The 16,548-nt window shown below is 43.8% G+C and overlaps 1 protein-coding gene across 1 annotated transcript; it reads right to left on the bottom strand.

Annotated features, from left to right (window-relative positions):
- Window positions 1-944: 944 nt before the first annotated feature.
- On the bottom strand, window positions 945-14,738 carry LOC133465537 (myosin-7B-like; the record flags this gene model as incomplete). The annotated part of the gene is made up of 4 exons (XM_061748465.1): window positions 14,429-14,738; window positions 10,262-10,361; window positions 1,147-1,250; window positions 945-1,088 (listed from the first exon to the last, which is right to left on the bottom strand). Coding segments are annotated over exons 1-4 (603 nt in total), but the record flags the coding sequence as incomplete, so codon positions are not given.
- Window positions 14,739-16,548: the final 1,810 nt, after the last annotated feature.

The following is a 16,548-nucleotide window of genomic DNA, read 5'->3' as shown; positions in this document are numbered from 1 at the left end:
CTCTGGGGTGGACACCTCCTTGTGGGACAGCTGGATGGACGTTTTTGGTAAATACAAAACCCTAATTTCACCAATATTGATATCAATTGCTGTTTTTGCAGCCATTCTGACATTTTGTGGATGTTGTTGTATCCCATGCATTCGGGCATTAATCAGTAAATTAATCACCACAGCCATAACCCCCATGGAGAACCGTATGGAGCTGATGTATCCATTACTGTATGATGATAATGATAATGATAATGATGAGGATTTTGCTTTAACTGATATGTTTCCTGATACAGATGATTACGATGTTTAAACTACAACATTCATGTATGACAAGTTTACTCTGAGTGTAAATGTATTTGTTTCATAAAATTGATTCTAGAGTTAAAAATCGAAATGAAGTGACTGTAAGATGATATGAGAATTTGTGCAAATACATGATAAACAGGAGGGAAATGTTAAATATATTTTAGAAGTTATCATTTATTTGCTTAGTTTGCATTAGTATTATGGACGATTTTAGATGTCTCGCCTTCAAAATGACGACTCAGCATCATCCGATGGAAGGGCGCCTGGACCAAGGATGTGATCGGATGTGGTCGGGGACGTGACAGGTGTTGGTCCAATGTTTTGTGTTGTGTCTTATTGCTTTGAACATTATGTCTGGGAAAAACCCTCCTATTTTCAAATAAATGCAGGAGCGACGGGAGAGATTGTTTAGAGCGTGTTGAGAGGCTGTGAACTGAACAATCTCCCATACGCCCTCCTCATGAGAAATAAAAAAACAGAGTCTTCATTCCTTTTGTGCATTTTTATTGGTGTTGGGTAAGATAAATCCAACAGACAGTCACGCAGAACAAGCCAGAGTAGGTCTGACACAGACATGCCAGCGTTATGATTACCAGGATCATGGGGATGATTACATTATTTATTTATTTATTTATTTATTATCATACATAAATCATCCACATGCTGTATCGGCGCCTGAGGTTGAAGAGCACTGAAGCTTCGTTAAGATGCGTCAACATGGCTACGTCCTCGATCATGTCGAACTTTGGGGGGTTGGTTGGTTGCAGGTCTTCCTCTTTGATGATGACAAACTGAAACAACAAAGAAGAAGTAGAACAAGAAGTAAGATGAGAAGCTGAGGTAACTCACCCGTCCATCTTTGGTTTCTACTGTAGTTTTGTCTCCATTGAGTTCTCGGACCTCCACCTCAACGTATCCCTCTACTTCATCGGGCATCCAAACGCGCTTCGTGCCTGCACGACATGCACAATTATGTAGTTGTGGTGGTGTTTGTAGTTGTTGTTTTTGCTAACCTTTGGTGCAATGTCAACGTTGTAGTTGTTTACATGTATTTTGTTGCAATAGTTGTTGATGTAGGTGGCACGGTGGGTGACTGGTTAGCACATCCGCCTCACAGTTCTGAGGACCTGGGTTCAAATCTGGTCTTGCCAGTGTGGTATTTCCATGTTCTCCACGTGCCTGTGTGGGTTTTGTCCGGGTACTCTGGTTTCTTCCCACATCCCAAAAACATGCACGGTATCTTAATTGAAGACTCTAAATTGTCCGTATGAATATGAGTGCGAATGTGCCCAGAAGGGTCCCTTGAGGCACTTAAAGACTGTTTTGCCACCACAGACTGGACCATGGTCAAACAGGCTTCCACCTACAACTCCATCAGAGACCTTCAGGAGTACACAGAGACTGTTACTGCCTACATCAGCAAGTGCATGGATGACGTCACTATCACTAAGTCCATCACTGTCTGTGCCAATCAGAAGCCATGACTGGCAGGAGAGGTCTACAGAATACTGAAGGTAGCTACTATACGGATTTTAGGTCTGGGGACGAGGAGGGCCTGAGGACAGACAGGGCCAATCTGTCCCGTGGCATCGGGGAGGCCAAGAAGGAGTACTCCAGATCGCCCACCGCTTCAGTGACAGCAGTGACACCAGGAGTATGTGGCGAGGTATTCAGACCATTACTGACTATAAACCCTCAACACAGAACTGCGATAGCGCCACCTCCCTGGTAAATGAGCTAAATGACTTCTTTGCTTGCTTTGAGGCACACAACAGCACCCCTGAAGAATCCACCCCCTCCTGGTGACCAAGTGCTGACACTGACCCGGGACAGCGTGAAAAGATCTCTCGATACGCTCAATACACGAAAAGCCCTGGGCCCAACACGAAAAGCCCCGTGCCCAGATAACATACCTGGTCGTGTTCTGAGGGACTGTGCAGCTGAACTCACAGATGTCTTCACGGATCATCTTCAACATCTCCTTGAGTCAGGGTGTTGTCCCCAGGTGCTTCAAAGCCACCACCATCATCAATAAGTCGTCTCCCTCCTGCCTCTATGACTACCATCCGGTAGCACTCACTCCCATCCTGATGAAGTGCTTCGAGCGGCTAGTCATGCACCACGTCTAGTCCTCCCTACCCCCCTCCTAGCACCCCTTCCAGTTCCCATATCGGTCCAACCGGTCAACCGATGACGCCATCTCCACTGCCATCCACTCTGCCCTCACACACCTGGAGTCTTAGGACTCATATATAAGAATGCTGTTCATAGACTTCAGCTCAGCGTTTAATACCATCATCCCAAAACAACTGATCTACAAACTGGACCAGCTGGGGCTCAACACTTCGATTTGCAACTGGTTGCTGGACTTTCACAGGGAGACCGCAGGCAGTACGGGTCGGCAGCAATACATCCAGCACCGTTACACTGAAAATGGTGGCCCTTCAAGGTTGTATGTTGAGCCCCCTCTTCTTGACCCTGTTGACCTACGACTGCACACCGACATACTGCTCCAACCTCTTCATCAAGTTTGCAGACGACACAACTGTGGTGGGTCTCATCAGCAACAGGCATGAGAGACTACAGGAGTGAAGTGAGCAGACAACAATCTCTCCCTGAACGTGGAAAAAAACAAGGAGATTGATGTGGACTTCAGGAGAGCGCACTTCCAGCATGCTCCCCTGAACATCAACGGTGCTGCGGTGGGAGGGTGCGCAGGGACAAGTTCCTGGGAGTGCACATCAGCAACACCTCATCAATGGCCAAGAAAGCTCACCAGCGTCTCTACTTCCTGCGCAAGCTGAGAAGAGCCAGACCCCCGCCCCCCATCATGTGCTCGTTCTACAGAGGGACTATAGAGAGCTGCGATTGGCTGGCAACCAGTTCAGGGTGTAGCCCGCCTCCTGCCCGATGATAGCTGGGATAGGCTCCCTAGTGAGGAGAAGCGGCTCAGAAAATGGATGGATGGACTATAGAGAGCATCTTGACCAACTGCATCACTGTGTAGTACGTAGCCTACACCGCATCCTGGCGCAAGACTCTACATCGCATAGTGAGGGCAGCTGAGAAGATCATCGGAATCTCTCTTCCCTCCCTGCAGGACATTTACAGCACCCGCCGCACCCGCCTCACCCGCAAAGCCCTCCGCATAGCAGATTTGGAGGTGCTGATTTTCATCCCAACCGCTTCACACTCCGCTCCAGTGAGAGTTGGAGATCACGGCTTGATGAGGCCAACAGAACCGACTGAGCATCATGGTCTCAGACTTGGAGGTGCTAATTTTAATCCCAACTGCTTCACACTCAGCTGCAAACCACTCCAGTGAGAGCTGGAGTTCACGGCTTGATGAAACCAACTGAACTGCAAAAAGCAGAGATGCAATACTGAGGCCACCAAACCAGACCCCTGTACGCCTCGGCTGTGCCTAGAAATTCTCTCCATGAAAGTTATGAACAGAATCGGTGACAAAGGGCAGCCTAGGCGGAGTCCAACGCTCACTGGAAACGAATCCAACTCATTGCCAGCACTGCAAAGCAAACTCTGGCATCGGTCGTACAGGGACCGAACAGCCTGTATCAGTGGGTTCAGTACCTCATATTCCCGAAGCACCCCCCAGAGCACTCCCCGAGGGACACGGTCGAACGCCTTCTCCAAGTCCACATAACACATGTAGACTGTTTAGGTGAACTCCAATGCACCCTCGAGGACCCTGCCAAGGGTGTAGAGCTGGTCCACTGTACCACGGCCAGGACGAAAACCACACTGCTCCTCCTAAATCTGAGATTCGACTTCCCAACGGACCCTACTCTCCAGCAGACCTGAATAGACCTTACCAGGGAGGCTGAGGAGTGTGATCCCCCTGTAGCCGGAACACACCCTCCGGTCCCCCTTCTTAAAAAGGGGTACCACCACCCCAGTCTGCCAATCCAGAGGCACTGTCCCTGATGTCCACGCAATCTTGCAGAGGCGTGTCAACCAGGACAGCCCTACAACATTCACAGTGTTTAGGAACTCCAGGAGGCTCTCATCCAACCCCGGGGCCTTGTCACCGAGGAGCTTTTTAACCACCTCGGTGACTTCAACCACAGAGATAGGAGAGCCTGCCTGAGAGATCCCAGACTTTGTTTCCTCATGGGAAGGCGTGTCGGTGGAATTGAGGAGGTCTTCGAAGTATTCTCCCCACCTAGTCACAACAATCTCGAGTCGAGGTCAGCAGCACTTCCTCTGAGCTACCATCAAAGACGATTTAACCGAGGAGTTGTGGTCCATGATTAGTGAGTGTACATCAGCTTGCCATTGTACAGGACAGGTACAGCTAAATCGGATATGCACAACTCTGTCACTGTGCGTGCATACATCATACATAAGTGGTGAAGAGGCTTTACACTATCAGGATTTTTGGGGCAGATCACCAATCAGCGAGTTGAAAAAAACGATAACCGATCACCGATCTGATCACAAGATGGAGGAATGTGTCTATTTAAATGACTTGTTCATTTATTGTATATACTTGTGTACTTATTGCTCAAAAATTTATATTTACAATACCGTATTTTCACGACCATAAGGCGCATTTAAAAGTCTTAAATTTTCTCAAAAATGGACGGTGCGCCTTATAATGTGGCGCACCTTATGTGTGCACCGAGTTCCAAAATCTGTAAATGTTGTTTTGTGACTTTAATGAGCGCTCGCTTGACTGACTGGGAGCATTTCCTGCCGACACGCTGCTTATATAGAGGAAGGCGGACGTAAAGGGGGAAGGGTGCGCGTGACAGAGGACGCTAAAGACACGCCCCCAGTAGGTATATAGTTCCGGTATGTGCATCGGTTTGGCTACAGACCCCAAAAATGGCACCTACGAAGAGACACGCTTACGAAGCACAGTTTAAATTGCAAGCTATTAGTTACGCGGAGGAACATGGGAATCGAGCAGCCGCAGCCAAGAGAGAATGCAAGTGGAGGAAACAGGAAAACGAGCTTCGGCAAGTCAAGAAGATGAAGCTGAGTTTCCGCGGGAAAAAAAAGAAAAACAAAACGCGGAAACAAGGCAAGGTGGCCCGAGTTGGAAGACCAACTCGAGCAATGGATTAATGAGCAAAGAACAGCCGGGAGAAGCGTCTCTACAGTCACCATTCGACTGAGTGCAATAACTCCGTGCTTGCCATCATTCCGGGAGGCTTGACGAAGGAACTCCAACCGCTGGACATCATTGTAAATAGGGCGTTCAAAGTGAAGTGAGCGGCGTGGGAGCCATGGATGACAGATGGTGAACACAGCTTTACCAAGACTAGGAGGCAGCGCCGGGCGAGTTACGCCACCATATGTGAATGGATTGTGAATGCTTGGGCTGTTGTTCGAGCTTTCGTAAAACCGGGCATCATTTCTGAGGAGCCGCACGGCAACGAGACTGACTCCGACAATGACGAGAGGGAACCTGGCGTGTTTGATGGAGAACTTCCCCAGCTGTTCATTTCGGATACAGAAGATGAGGACTTTGATGGATTTGTGGATGAGGATTGATCAAAAAATAATGTGAGTACATTGTTAAATACTTCAATAAAGTACAACCGAACTCAGTTTTGCTCCCGCTGCCTTTTTAAAAACAATGTTTTAGCGTGCATGCATGCTACCGTATGTTTTAAGCTAGCGTATGTTTTACCATGCTTGCGCCCAATAATACGGTGCGCCTTACGTATGACTTAAATACAGAAATAGACCCCGTAGCCGAGACTGCGCCTTTTAATACGGTGCGCCTTGTGGTTGTAAAAGTATGGTCGTGTATCTTTGTTCATCTATTTATGGCAGTGAGGCATAGTGACAGACAGAACAAATGATAAATGGTCTTCTATTAGATGGCAGGAAGTAAACGCAGTAATGTATTCACTTTTTGGGACATTTTTGCTTGTTGGTGTTCCGTGAGATTTTCAATTGTAAAATATGTTCCTTGGCTCCATAAAGGTTGGAAATCACTGCTCTAGTCAGATCGTGTATTCTAATCAGTCAGGTCAAACCAACATTACATGACAGACATAATGGGAACTAACTTTCTGTAATTAAATTACTTTATTTTTAATTAAATGACTTCACCCACACCGAAACTTTAGAGCATGATTCGACAGAACGGCGGCATGTTTACGCCCAACCGTTCGTGGTACCACTAGCTTGCTAGGCTTCATAACGTTTTGTTGCCTGCTTGTGAGCCGTATTGTATCCAAAGTACGGGAACATATCTCAAGCAAGCCTTAAACGATCGTCCTCTCCTGTCCTGAGCACCGGTGACCACCAACACACGTTTTTCTCCATATTGTCCTTATAATGCAAAGTCAGCGCGCGCCACTCTTGTTGTCGTCGCCATGGTAACGAGTGTACCTGGTCGCATTTGAGTTGACAAGATAAAGTCCAATGATCATAAAAAACGGGATGCGGTGGTATCAGAATAGAAGATTTTATTGCAGTAGTCTGACATTGTGCACTCGTGAAAGTGCAAATTTGTCTTGTAGTCTGTCTGTGCATTACGTGTTGTCTGTCTCAGACGTGTTGTCTGTTCCACACCGCCGACATGTTTTTTTTTTTAATAACTTTATTGGCCGTCAGAAATTGGCAATACTACGTCAAAAGACGCGCAACAAGGCTAAAAATAAACTAGCTTTTGGATTCAAATATACTGTGCACGATGGCGACGCGGAGTAAATGTCTTTTGCGGAGCTGATCAATGACGTCATTGATCAGATCGGCGAATTATGACATTAAAGCCGATCAGCCAATCAGCATAAAATGCAAAATATCGGCCGATACCGATCAGCCCGATAAAATCGGTGTAAAGTCTAGTGGTGAACAATGCACACTTAGTACTTTTCATATTTATTAAACCATAAAAAGATAGATTAATAGTTAAGCGTGAAGCAGGTTGCAAAAGAGAGAGAAGGTGGGCGAGAGTTTTGTTGACTCCATTCATTTGTACATACCACGCTGGGTACATTTTGGTCACAAGCTGCACTTTTTCATCCACAGGCGCATTATGCATTATGAATATCATTATTGATGTAAAACACAGTTTGATCCTTTATAGCGGAGAAATCTCACTCCCAAATCCAAGGTTGCTGGCCAGTGTGTTAGCATCCACGGGCTTATAGCTCAACGGTGAAAGCACTCCCCTCCCAATACATTTCACAGCAGTTGTGTTGGATCCAACCCTGATGATCAACAATGGAAAAGTGTAACCATAATTACATAACCCATGAAACCAGGCAGGTTACACTTGCTGGAAAAATATTTTAAGTGTGAGCAAAACCTCATTTAGATTTCGATTGGGTGTAAGCTGTGATGTTGCCACAGTGGGTATTGTTTCAAATTTTGAATCATTGCAAAATCAGCGGGAGAATGATTAATGAATTAATTCATTAATGAAAACAATTGTCAAACCACGCACACTGCGCGAAGGTTCAGTCAAGTTCAGCCTGCATTGCTTGGGGTGTGGCAGCCTTAAGCTCGGCAGAGGGCAGCAATGTTTTTTTTTTTACTTTATTGCAATGGATGACTGTTTAACAATACCAGTGTGCAGATTTAAACATTTAACTAATTTGAGAGAGCGCAGAAATATACAGCGGTAAACCGCAACCATTTTACATGATCAATCACAGAATGCACTGCAAACTCAAAAACATGGCAGTCATCAAATTATGTATCAAATTATGGTCTAAACAGAAATTTGTATAATTTAAAAGAATCATTTATGGATATGTAACACCATACTTCACAAGGGTGGCACGGTGGACCGACTGGTTAGAGCATCAGCCTCACAGTTCTGAGAACACGGGTTCAATCCCCGGCCCCGCCTGTGTGGAGTTTGCATGTTCTCCCCGTGCCTGCGTGGGTTTTCACCGGGCACTCCGGTTTCCTCCCACATCCCAAAAACATGCATTAATTGGAGACTCTAATTTGCCCGTAGGCATGCCTGTGAGTGCGAATGGTTGTTTATTTCTATGTGCCCTGCGATTGGCTGGCAACCAGTTCAGGGGTGTACCCCGCCTCCTGCCCGATGACAGATGGGATAGGCTCCAGCACGCCCGCGACCCTAGTGAGGAGAAGTAGCTCAGAAAATGGATGGATGGATATTTCAAAAGTAGAGGACAGTGGTTGTATTTTAAGACGTATTTATCATTACAGTCGGGGTTCCCTTTAATGGTGGCTACACAGATGTGCAAGTTACCCAATGCCATGGGCACTAACACACCCAAAATCATCACAGATGCTGGCTTTTGAACTTTGCGCTAATAACAACCCGGATGGTCCTTTTCCTCTGTAGCCCAGAGGACAACTCGTCCATGATTACCAACAAAAATTTTAAATGTGCGGCACGGTGAGTGACTGGTTAGCATATCTGCCTCACAGTTCTGAGGATCCGGGTTCAAATCTGGCCACGCCTGTGTGGACTTTGCATGTTGTCCCTGTGCCTGAGTGGGTTTTCTCCGGGTTCTCCGGTTTCTTCCCACATCCCAAAAACATGCATGATAGGTTAATTGAATACTCTAAATTGCCCGTAGGAGTGAATGTGAGTGCGAATGGTTGTTTGTTTATATGTGCCCTGCGATTGGCTGGCGACCAGTCCGGGGTGTACCCCGCCTCTTGCCCAGAGTTAGATGGGATAGGCTCCAGCATGCCCATGACCCGAGTGAGGATAAGTGGTATGGAAAATTAATGAATTAATTTGATATGTCGACTCGTCAGACCACAGCACACTTTTCCACTTGGCGTCAGTCCATCTCAGATGAGCTCAGGCTCAGAGAAGCTGGTAGCGTTTCTGAATGTTGTTTTTATATGGCTTTCACTTTGCATAGTAGAATTTTAACTTGCATTTGTAGATGTAGCGACCAACTGTGTTAACTGACAATGGTTTTCTGAAGTGTTCCTGACCCCACATGGCAATATCTTTTACACAATGATGCTGGTCTTTAATGCAGTGCCACCTGAGGGGTCGAAGGTCATGGGCATTAAACATTGGTTTTCAGCACTGCCGCTTACGAGCAGTGATTTCACCAGATTCTCTGAGTCTTTTGATGATATTGTGGACTGTAGATGATGAAATCCCTAAATTCCTTGCAATTGTATGTTGAGAAACGTTAAAACATTTAAACCATGGACCATTTGCTCACGCTTTTGTTCACAAAGTGGTGAACCTCACCCATCCTTACTTGTGAACACCTGAGACTTACGGGGATGCTCATTTTATACCCAAACATGACACTCACCGGTTCCCAATTTACCTGTGGAATGTTCCAGACAGGTGTTTTATTTAACATTCCTCAACTTTCCCAGTCTTTTGTTATCCCTCTACCAGCTTTTTTGGAATGTGTTGCAGGCATTAAATTCAAAATGAGAAAATATTTGCAAAAAAACAATAATGTTCTTAATTTTGAACATTAAATCTCTTGTGTTTGTCGTGTATTCAATGGAATATACACTAGGTTCAAAAGTATTTGCAATTCATTGCATTCTGTTTTTATTTACATTTGACACAACATAATTGTCATAATTGTAGTTGATAGTGTCATAGTCGTAGTTGTTGATGTAACTGGTCATTGAAGTACTTTGTCATAGTTTTAGTTGATGGGGTTGTGATAGTAGTTGATAGAGTGGTAGTAGTTGCCTGAGTTGTAGTGTAAAGTTTCGTAGTATATTCATGTGTGTAGTTGTTGTATGTTGTATTCGATAGTGTTGTATTAGTATTTCTGGATGTCGTCGGATGTTACAGTACGTACTGTAGTCGTCATGGTTGAAGTGAAGGTGTCGTAATAGTAGTTTTCAATTTAGTCTGCCGTTTTAACAATTGCCATATTTATAATTGATATTGTTGAAGTTGAAGTGGTTGATTTAGTCAGTGTGGTAGTTGTCATAGTTGTGGTTTGTTGAGTAGCTGTTTATTTCATAACACTGTTAGTGAGTGCAGTTTCAAGCGTTACATTACCATCGTAGGCCTGGGCTATGGCCGCCAGATGTTCAAGGTTGGTGAGGCGAAGATATGGAGCAGCATCTCCAAAGTCCTTCAGATCCAAGAAACGAGACATCTGTGGACACACAAAGTGATGTTTGTTACTTCATACCACTCAGCTACAAACTTTTTACATTGTCATTTTTTATGTGTCTTTCTTCCTTGCTCAAGGCGTTGTGTGGCAGCCATGAGTTCATGTGGAGAATGCAAAGTAGCAACATGCTGAGCCACTTGCTTTTTTTTAGGCGTCTTAAGCGGGATCTAGTGGGGATTCCAATGGGATGAGTGATGAATTTCTCCAGTTGCTTGAGCAGAATGACACAAATAAAAGGGACATTCATCAGAGCTCTACCTGCTGGTTACTGGCATCTTTAATAATGGCCTTGGGGTCTCAGATCATGAGATTAAGCAACAATGGGGTAATTCTTTTCACTGGTAAGAATTCATTTTCACATCTGGTGAATGACCATGTGTACAGCGTTAAAGGTTATCAATTATCCCTAAAAAAAAAAAGGATGGATGACATATCTTTAACATCACATTAATGTTAAAATGTTAAAATAATCACCCCAGTGGTACTAATTTGCGGTTCTAAATTGTATCCAGGTCATTACTATGTTTTTACTTTTTTTATTACACCAGTTCATACTACTGCGATAGACCACTTTGATACACAAGTCATTGCTACAACATCACAGAAGCTGTTAATACTGTTATTAAAAGTCTTTGTTATACAACTCATTGCCATGTTATAGACACTACTACTTTATTACATGAGTCACTGTTATACTGGTTATGACTGTACTATGTTATTACACTACTCTTTATACAAGTCACCACTATGTTACAAAAGTTAAAGCTGCAACCTTATATTGGCGGACACTACCGCTATTACACAAGTGACCAATACTTTGTTACATGGGTTATTACTATGTTTTTACACCAATACTACTTCAATACACAAGTCAGCACAACTTGGTTTTAGAAGTCAGTGCTACTTTATTACCTGAGTCACCATTACCTTGTTCCACAGGTTTTTACACATCTGCTGCTTCTTCAATCCCTTTGTCTCTGTTCAGCGTGGATGCTATTTGTGGGACTCGCTTGGCCACGGCCACTTCACCACATGCACGACATGACTTTAGATAATTTATGAGGTCATTGTGTTCAATACACAAGTCAGCACAACTTGGTTTTAGAAGTCAGTGCTACTTTATTACCTGAGTCACCATTACCTTGTTCCACAGGTTTTTACACATCTGCTGCTTCTTCAATCCCTTTGTCTCTGTTCAGCGTGGATGCTATTTGTGGGACTCGCTTGGCCACGGCCACTTCACCACATGCACGACATGACTTTAGATAATTTATGAGGACATTGTGTTCAGTCAACTTGGATTGGAGAGGAATGAGGATTCATAATAAAAGTATGTATTATGAATTGTGCTGTCACGTTGTGTGTTTTTTAAGGCAAGGAAGGCAAGGTAAAACGGAGGACCCAAGTGCAGGGAAGCAGGGAGGCAACACAGTAGTGCAGGAGTATCAAAAGAATTATATTTAATTCCCAAAACAAAGGCAAACAAGGATCATGGAAAAAGCAAACTAAACAAAGTCCCACAACTGATAAGCAGAGTAACACTTGAATAAACCTAAAACTGTAAACAAGACATGACTACTGAACCTACAGACGACTATGATGTGTGACACAAACAATGAGACGTGACACTGACAATGAACTGAAAGAAACCAGGGAACTAAATACAAACAGATTGACGAGACAACGAGGAACACCTAGACAAAACACGAGTGGCTGTTGGGAGCTGATTTATTTGCTTAGCTTGCATTAGTATTATGGACGATTTTGAGAAAAGGAAGATGTCTCGCCTTCAAGAAGATGACTCAGCAGGAATCATCAGAGAGAAGGGCGCCTTGACCAAGGACGTGGCAGTGTTGGTCCCATGTCTTCACCTTGAAACCCTCCCCTTAGTGTGTTGTGTCTTGTAGCTTAGTACGTTATGTCTTGTAAAACCTCCCTATTTCAGGAGGGTTAGGAGCGACGGGAGATTGTTGAGAGCGTGTTGAGAGGCTGTAATCTGAACAATCTCCCATACGGCCTCCTCATGAGAAAAATAAACCAGCGCCTTCATTCTTTTTGTGTCTATTTTTTATAATGTTGGGTAAGATAAATCCAACATCGACACAAGGTAGAAGGTTGACGAGAACAGGCGGACACAATAACTAACTGAGCACACAATACATGAAAAACATGGAACACAGGAAAACATGAAACAAAACCAAACACAACCCAAACCAAAACACAAGTGCAGACTTTTCAAAATATATGGAAGGACCTTTATTGTCATTATTAGCAACACTTCTTTTGACATATGAATGACAGTCACATGAATCTGTACTTTTCTGGGTCATTTTCATATAATTTGATCAATACCGAAGACATACCCCACTGAATTTTCTTTCATAAATCAATGAATTATACTGAATTACTGTATTGAAAGTTGTGGGTGGTGTGGCAAGCGTATGCCCTGCAACCGGAGGGTTGGTGGTTCGTATCCCTGCCCGAGCACACTGGGCAAGACACTTAACTTACATTACCTACGAATGATTGGGGTTCAATGGTGAAGATGGGCCATTGGTGAAGAATGGCAGCCATGCTTCAGTCAGACTGCTCCAGGGGAGCTGTGGCTACACAAGTAGCTTACCACCCCCATGGTGTGACTGTGGAGTGAATGAATATTGCATGAAATAATTCCAATTCCATTTTTGACACTGCTTAACAATCGATTCTTTATCATTCTCTTATCGATTCTCAAATTTGGAGCTTTAGGGAGAAAAAACATCCAAGGGACATTAAATAGATTTAAAAAATAAATAAAATAAAAACGCCCGCTGGATATTATATCCAGGCTTCTCGTTATAATATATAAACATTTTAATCGAATAAAAACGACTAATGTGCCGTGGTGTAGATAGTGTATGCTAGTACCTGCAATGTGAACGCACCCTGAATGCATCCTATGTATTTTGCAGCAAGCATGTGATTTATGTTCTTCTGCCCACCCTGAACGTGTTTTAAGCTGTTTCATGACACCCAATTAAGAGTTTACTGTAAAACTAAACACACAACAAAAACAACTGCACACGTATATTTAAATACAAGACACACATTGTTTGAGAGATCCTGAGCTTAATGCTAACACTCAAAGGAAAACCCTATGGAAGCTTTCGCCGTGTTGTCACCAAATGGTCACAAGGTGTCTTGTTTGGCAGAAAGCCTATGGAAGTCAATAGCCGACCACGAGTTACCACGTTATTCACATAAATGGTAGTGTCGTGTTTCATGATATGCTGTACATACAGATTGTCAACGAGGGATTCTTTGAGCTTTTATGGCATCCCAAAGACACATGAAGCTCATTGAAAGCTTACACACAGCCACAATACGTGACACTACTGGAACCATACTGACAGACCAATTTTGCTTTCTGCCCTTTACAAAGTGTAGCGAGTATGCCCTTACGGAACTAATGGCACCCAGCAACCCCCAATCTCTGACTGTTCTGCATATTTCCAAGCTGTCCCGCTGTGCGAGATGGCCACAGGGATGCCTAATTTATCTCACCCAGATGCTAAATGAATTACCAGCCAGTCTGAATAATCTCATCAAAGCTGAGGCACAGGAAACTGGCTTATCACCTGGACTTTAAATTAAGTATAAGTTACTCGAGAAACCTTGGCTTCCAGTCATCAAAGGCCCCCTGTGCGCAGGTTTCAAGATAAAACCGCTGGTCCTGCATGCTAAGATAAGAGATCAGGGAACCTTTGAAATGCATACAAGACCCTCTGGGACAATGGATGGGACACCACAACACCCACTGTCGGTGGAGGGTTACTACCATCGGCGGACGCATTAGGGACAAGCTTCACTGAATTTGAATGTTGTGTGACATTTAAGAACTTTGCATGAATGCTCTCATTCTTTACCACCACAGCAATGTCACTTCGAATTTGAATGTCTGATGTCAAATCTGTTTGTCAACTGAACCGTTTCACCCCCAACAACACAAATGCCACATTGCGAATATTACAGTGTTCTCAACAACCACATAAAACTTAAACACTCCTTACATGGATTAAAAACGATCTGTGCGTGACAATGCGGAGCTGGCAATCAGTTTCCTTATCTTCGATCCAATAATCTTTTATTCCCACTGGTTTAAAACCACAAATAATCCTAGGATGAAAAAGTAGTACTAAGAGGCGATGTCTAGCTCCCTTATGGTCCCCGGTAAGGTGGGGGGGCACTTCTTCTATCAGCTGGGCAAAAGCCCCCCCTTTTGAGAGGATCTCGCTCGCTCGTTCACCTAGCCAAAGAACTGGCATATCGCCAGCGAACCCCGCACTCAACGGAACGCGGAGGGCAGAAGCGCTCCGCCGCAGCTCGAAAACACGCTTTGGTGCACATGGAGTAGCTCTGACAGATCTGTTAGGGAGGAGGTGCGACGCAAGCTCGTTCCGAGCGCCACCCAAGGGCTTCGGTCGCCCTGCACTTGAAGCTCTTCTTTTGCTTTTTCCTTTTTTTCCCCCTCCTTTTTCCGTCAAATCCACCTGTTCCTCGACCAGAACGGGCAAGCATCCGGGAGATCGACCAGCCTGCCTAAATTTTGTCACATGCTTCATAAGTCGAACATGCGGTTTACTAAAGTACAGATCGGTGCATATTTGGGTTTAAATTCACGGCATCCCAGCTCTGTGCATTTGCTCTCCGTACATCCTCACTTCACATCTACATCACAAGTTCGACCTGCTTTACGGATGTTTACCTGTATCTTGTTTTTTTTTCTTCTCTGCATTGTTTCCCTGTAGTTTATTCCCCTGTTAGATTTCATTACATTTTCTATAAAAATGTACTACCTGTATAGTTTGTGTGTTTGGATATGACAAGACCTCTGTAATCTAGAATTCCTATTTCCTAAGTCTACTTCATGAAAAAGCTGTTTGGTGACCAGACTTAGTGACTGTGTGTGTGTGTGTGTGTGTGTGTGTATGTGTGTGTGTGTGTGTGTGTGTGTGTGTGTGTGCGCGCGACACCATAGGATAGGACTAATGTTGCCATATCCACTGCCAAAACAACAACTGAAACATCTGCAACTTACCGCAAAGTATTTTCTCAAGTTAGAAGTCGGCTGAAATATCCAAGTTTGGACAGTCACAATTTAAGAGCTCCATGACAAAGCTGTAGTTTTTTTGGAGTCTGCAAAGTAAAGACTAACGTAGCTGTTTTTTTCCGCACAAAATGAGTCATTTTGATGGGCTTGTGTGGGCTACGTGCACAATCATGTGACTGCCTTGTGTCGTCTGATTGGGGAATTGGAGTCAAATGATATTAGTGATCACATTGGATTGGCGCAACGGGCGCCTTATGCGGAAGTCGAAGATGGAGTCTAAAATTAGACGCGCACACGCAAGAATGGATAAATAAAAGTAGCAAACGGCATGTTGATCATTGTAACGGAGTAAAAGTAACAAATAGTCAAATAAAAGTAAAAAGTACAGTGCATTTAAAGTACGCTGACAAGTACAGTTTATCGGAGTAAATGTATCGTGTTACTACCCACCTCTGGTAATGGTCAGACACCTAACTTATATAAAATATATGAAATATAATATTACGATATTAGCTGTATTGTTCATATTTAATGATCTTTGGGACGAACAAACAATTCTCGCATTGGGTAATAACTTGCATCTCACTCAAATACTTGATGCCTCTGTTACTTTTGGTGATATTTATACCTCTTAAGTAGGCTTACTATCATATACAAATTACAAATGGATATGAGCATTATAATATGCCAATACACGTCACGTATGGAGATGTTTCATCGTCTGAACATTTTCCACTCAACGACTTTTCCACCATTTTTCCACTCAACAATTGAATCATTCTTCTATGCATCAAGAGACTTGTAGACTTTCATTAAATCTTTTGTGTTGGCCGAAATCAAAGGTTGTCAATCAAATATATTCCCTCAATCAGGCCAGGTGGATGGATTTGGGACACATTTGTGCGTAACTTCGTATTTAAGGCAAATTCTGGTTGCCGGTGTTGTACAGAAGCTTTGCTGCAAAGCTTTGCTTGGCATCAGCTGGCCCAAACTTGCATACTGCGATAAAAAGCTATGAAAACAAGGTTTCTTAACGAAAATTATATGGAGGAGAATGGGACTTCTACCAACCAATATTAA

Source organism: Phyllopteryx taeniolatus, chromosome 1 (assembly GCF_024500385.1).
Source record: "Phyllopteryx taeniolatus isolate TA_2022b chromosome 1, UOR_Ptae_1.2, whole genome shotgun sequence".
Lineage (NCBI taxonomy): Eukaryota > Metazoa > Chordata > Actinopteri > Syngnathiformes > Syngnathidae > Phyllopteryx > Phyllopteryx taeniolatus.
The sequence above is the reverse complement of the archived record's forward strand: the minus strand, read 5'-3'. Positions and strand labels throughout refer to the sequence as shown.